Below are 2,298 nucleotides of genomic sequence, written 5' to 3' on the forward strand. Positions count from 1 at the left end.
TCTTGAAAATAATTGCTTACCTTAGAACATTCATCAACCAATCAGAATCACACATTTAACAGTGTGGTATAATATACATATTATGCTATTTAGTATCCTAAGTGAACTCATTATTGTAATGGTTTTTTGGTTTAGTTTTAGTAATATAATCTACAAGCATGATTCCCACAAAGGAGGACCTTTTGATTAATAATCATTTATTATGTATTTGTAGGTTGTATGGACTTATATTGGTAATGAAAAGAAGAAACATTCTCCACCAAGCTTTTTGTCTCAGCACTTTGCAGGACTCTCTAACTCTCCAAACTCAACTTCTCCTTCAGGATTCAGTTCAGAAGAGTCAGTTGTAAGGTCATTTTACTCTGAATTTGGAATCAGTTTAGATGGCTACTCCAGGTTACAGCAGGCTATTTACTGGGACGGGCCTGACAGATCAATCACAAGTGTGTCCACGAGTACTAGTCCAGCCCACACCACATTCAACATTGAGAACCTGAAAAAGAGCTACCAAACTGGTGAGGAGCTTTTTGTTACGGTGCACGCAAAGGACTTTGACAGTAAATCCAAGAGTTATGGAGGCGACTTTTTTCAAGCCAAGCTGTTCTGGTCTAAAACTAAGGTGAGTGATTGAACACATTATTTTACTAGAACTAATTAGTATGCATTGATGGAAGGCAGTATGACAGACAAACATGTTCTCTTTGACAGGAAGCAAACTAACAAAGGTATCAATGGAGATAAGAGCATCATCAAAATTGTTCATTCCCATGGAAATGAAACTATTGGTATGTTGGTCAATAGTTTAACCCAGAGGAATAGTACAGCACAGATGCTGGGAAATATGTTGCACAAAAAAGAGGAATAAATGTACTGACACTTAGACAATGCAAGTCAAAATAACGAGTTTAGATACATTTTGGGCAAACTCATAACTTTGTTACACTACTTACTGTTTCCCTTTACTCATCCTGCAGATGTAGCAGAGAAATGTCATCCTGGTTTACACACTCCAGTTCCAGCCGGCTTTTACCTCAATGATGTGTGGACGTCCTTTGTCTGTAGCACCCGACATTTTACAACCCAAACGACAACAGAGTGCCTGAAAGACAAACACATTTACATGATGGGAGACTCTACCATGAGACAGTGGTTTGATTTCTTTGTGAAAGTAGTACCAAGTGAGAATTTATTCATTGGTTAATTAATGATATATTATATATACAGTGTGTACAGTAATTTTGGGATCATATTTGTTGGTGTCACTAACTGTTTTTCAGCCCTGAAACAGATGAACCTGCATGTCCAATATCAGTCAGGGCCGCTCCTAGCAGTGGATGTGAAGAACAACATTGACTTACACTGGAGGGCTCACGGCATTCCTCTGCGCAGTCGAAAATCAGCAGTTGCTAATCTGCACTACATCAGTAATGAGATCGATGACCTGGCTGGAGGATCCCACACGGTCATTATGTTCCATATGGGGCCCCATTTCACCACGTACCCTCTGGATTTCTACACCCATAGAGTGTTGAGGATCCGCAAAGCTGTTCTAGCATTGTTACAGCGGGCGCCTGACACTACCGTTATAATCAAGACTGTCAACACTGGTTATAAGGTAAGCCTATGCAGCAGGGGACCACAACTCTGGACCTCGAGATCCACTTTCCTGCAGAGATTAGCTGCAACCTGAATTAAACACACCAACCTGCAACTTTGTAGAAATCCTGAAGACCTTGATTAGCTTGTTCAGGTGTGTTTGATTAGGGTTGGAACTAAACTTTGCATAAAATTGGATCTCGAGGTCCAGAATTGACCCCTGCTATACAGTTTCATGTGTTTAAATACAAGGAGGCCACACTGTGATGGCAAGATTAGGGTTGATGTTGCGTTTCTCTGTCTTTATAATAGGATATTTTCGGGAGTGATTGGTATTCTCTACAGTTGGACAGAATTCTGCATGATAATAAAAAACTCTGTTAAAATAGATCTGTGTATTGAGTCTTGGAGTGTAAATGCAAACTAATAGACCTGCCACTTTTTACAAGTAATATGATTATTTGTTCCTCATTTGATCTGTATCTTGCACTTGACCTTTTTAAACAGTTTACTTTTCAGTGTAAATATTTAAAGGGTACATACTGAACAGATGAGGCAAGGCAAGGCAAGTTTATTTATATAGCACATTTCGTACACAATGGTAATTCAAAGTGCTTTAAAAGAAAGTAAAATAATCATAAAAAAAAAATAATCACAAGAATAAAACAAGGAATTTAAAAACTTTGAAAATGATAAAAAAAT

At 38.2% G+C, this 2,298-nt stretch overlaps 1 protein-coding gene across 1 annotated transcript; it reads left to right on the forward strand.

The window, feature by feature from the left end:
• The first annotated feature begins 671 nt into the window (after positions 1–671).
• On the forward strand, positions 672–1,980 carry LOC107730809 (NXPE family member 3-like). Its single transcript, XM_016541750.1, has 4 exons — positions 672–785; positions 975–1,178; positions 1,278–1,615; positions 1,909–1,980. The coding sequence occupies exons 1-4, from the start codon at positions 680–682 to the stop codon at positions 1,978–1,980; spliced, it is 720 nt and encodes a 239-aa protein (XP_016397236.1). The 5' UTR covers positions 672–679.
• Positions 1,981–2,298: the final 318 nt, after the last annotated feature.

Source organism: Sinocyclocheilus rhinocerous, unplaced genomic scaffold, assembly GCF_001515625.1.
Source record: "Sinocyclocheilus rhinocerous isolate Xijiao unplaced genomic scaffold, SAMN03320098_v1.1 scaffold938, whole genome shotgun sequence".
NCBI classification, from domain to species: domain Eukaryota; kingdom Metazoa; phylum Chordata; class Actinopteri; order Cypriniformes; family Cyprinidae; genus Sinocyclocheilus; species Sinocyclocheilus rhinocerous.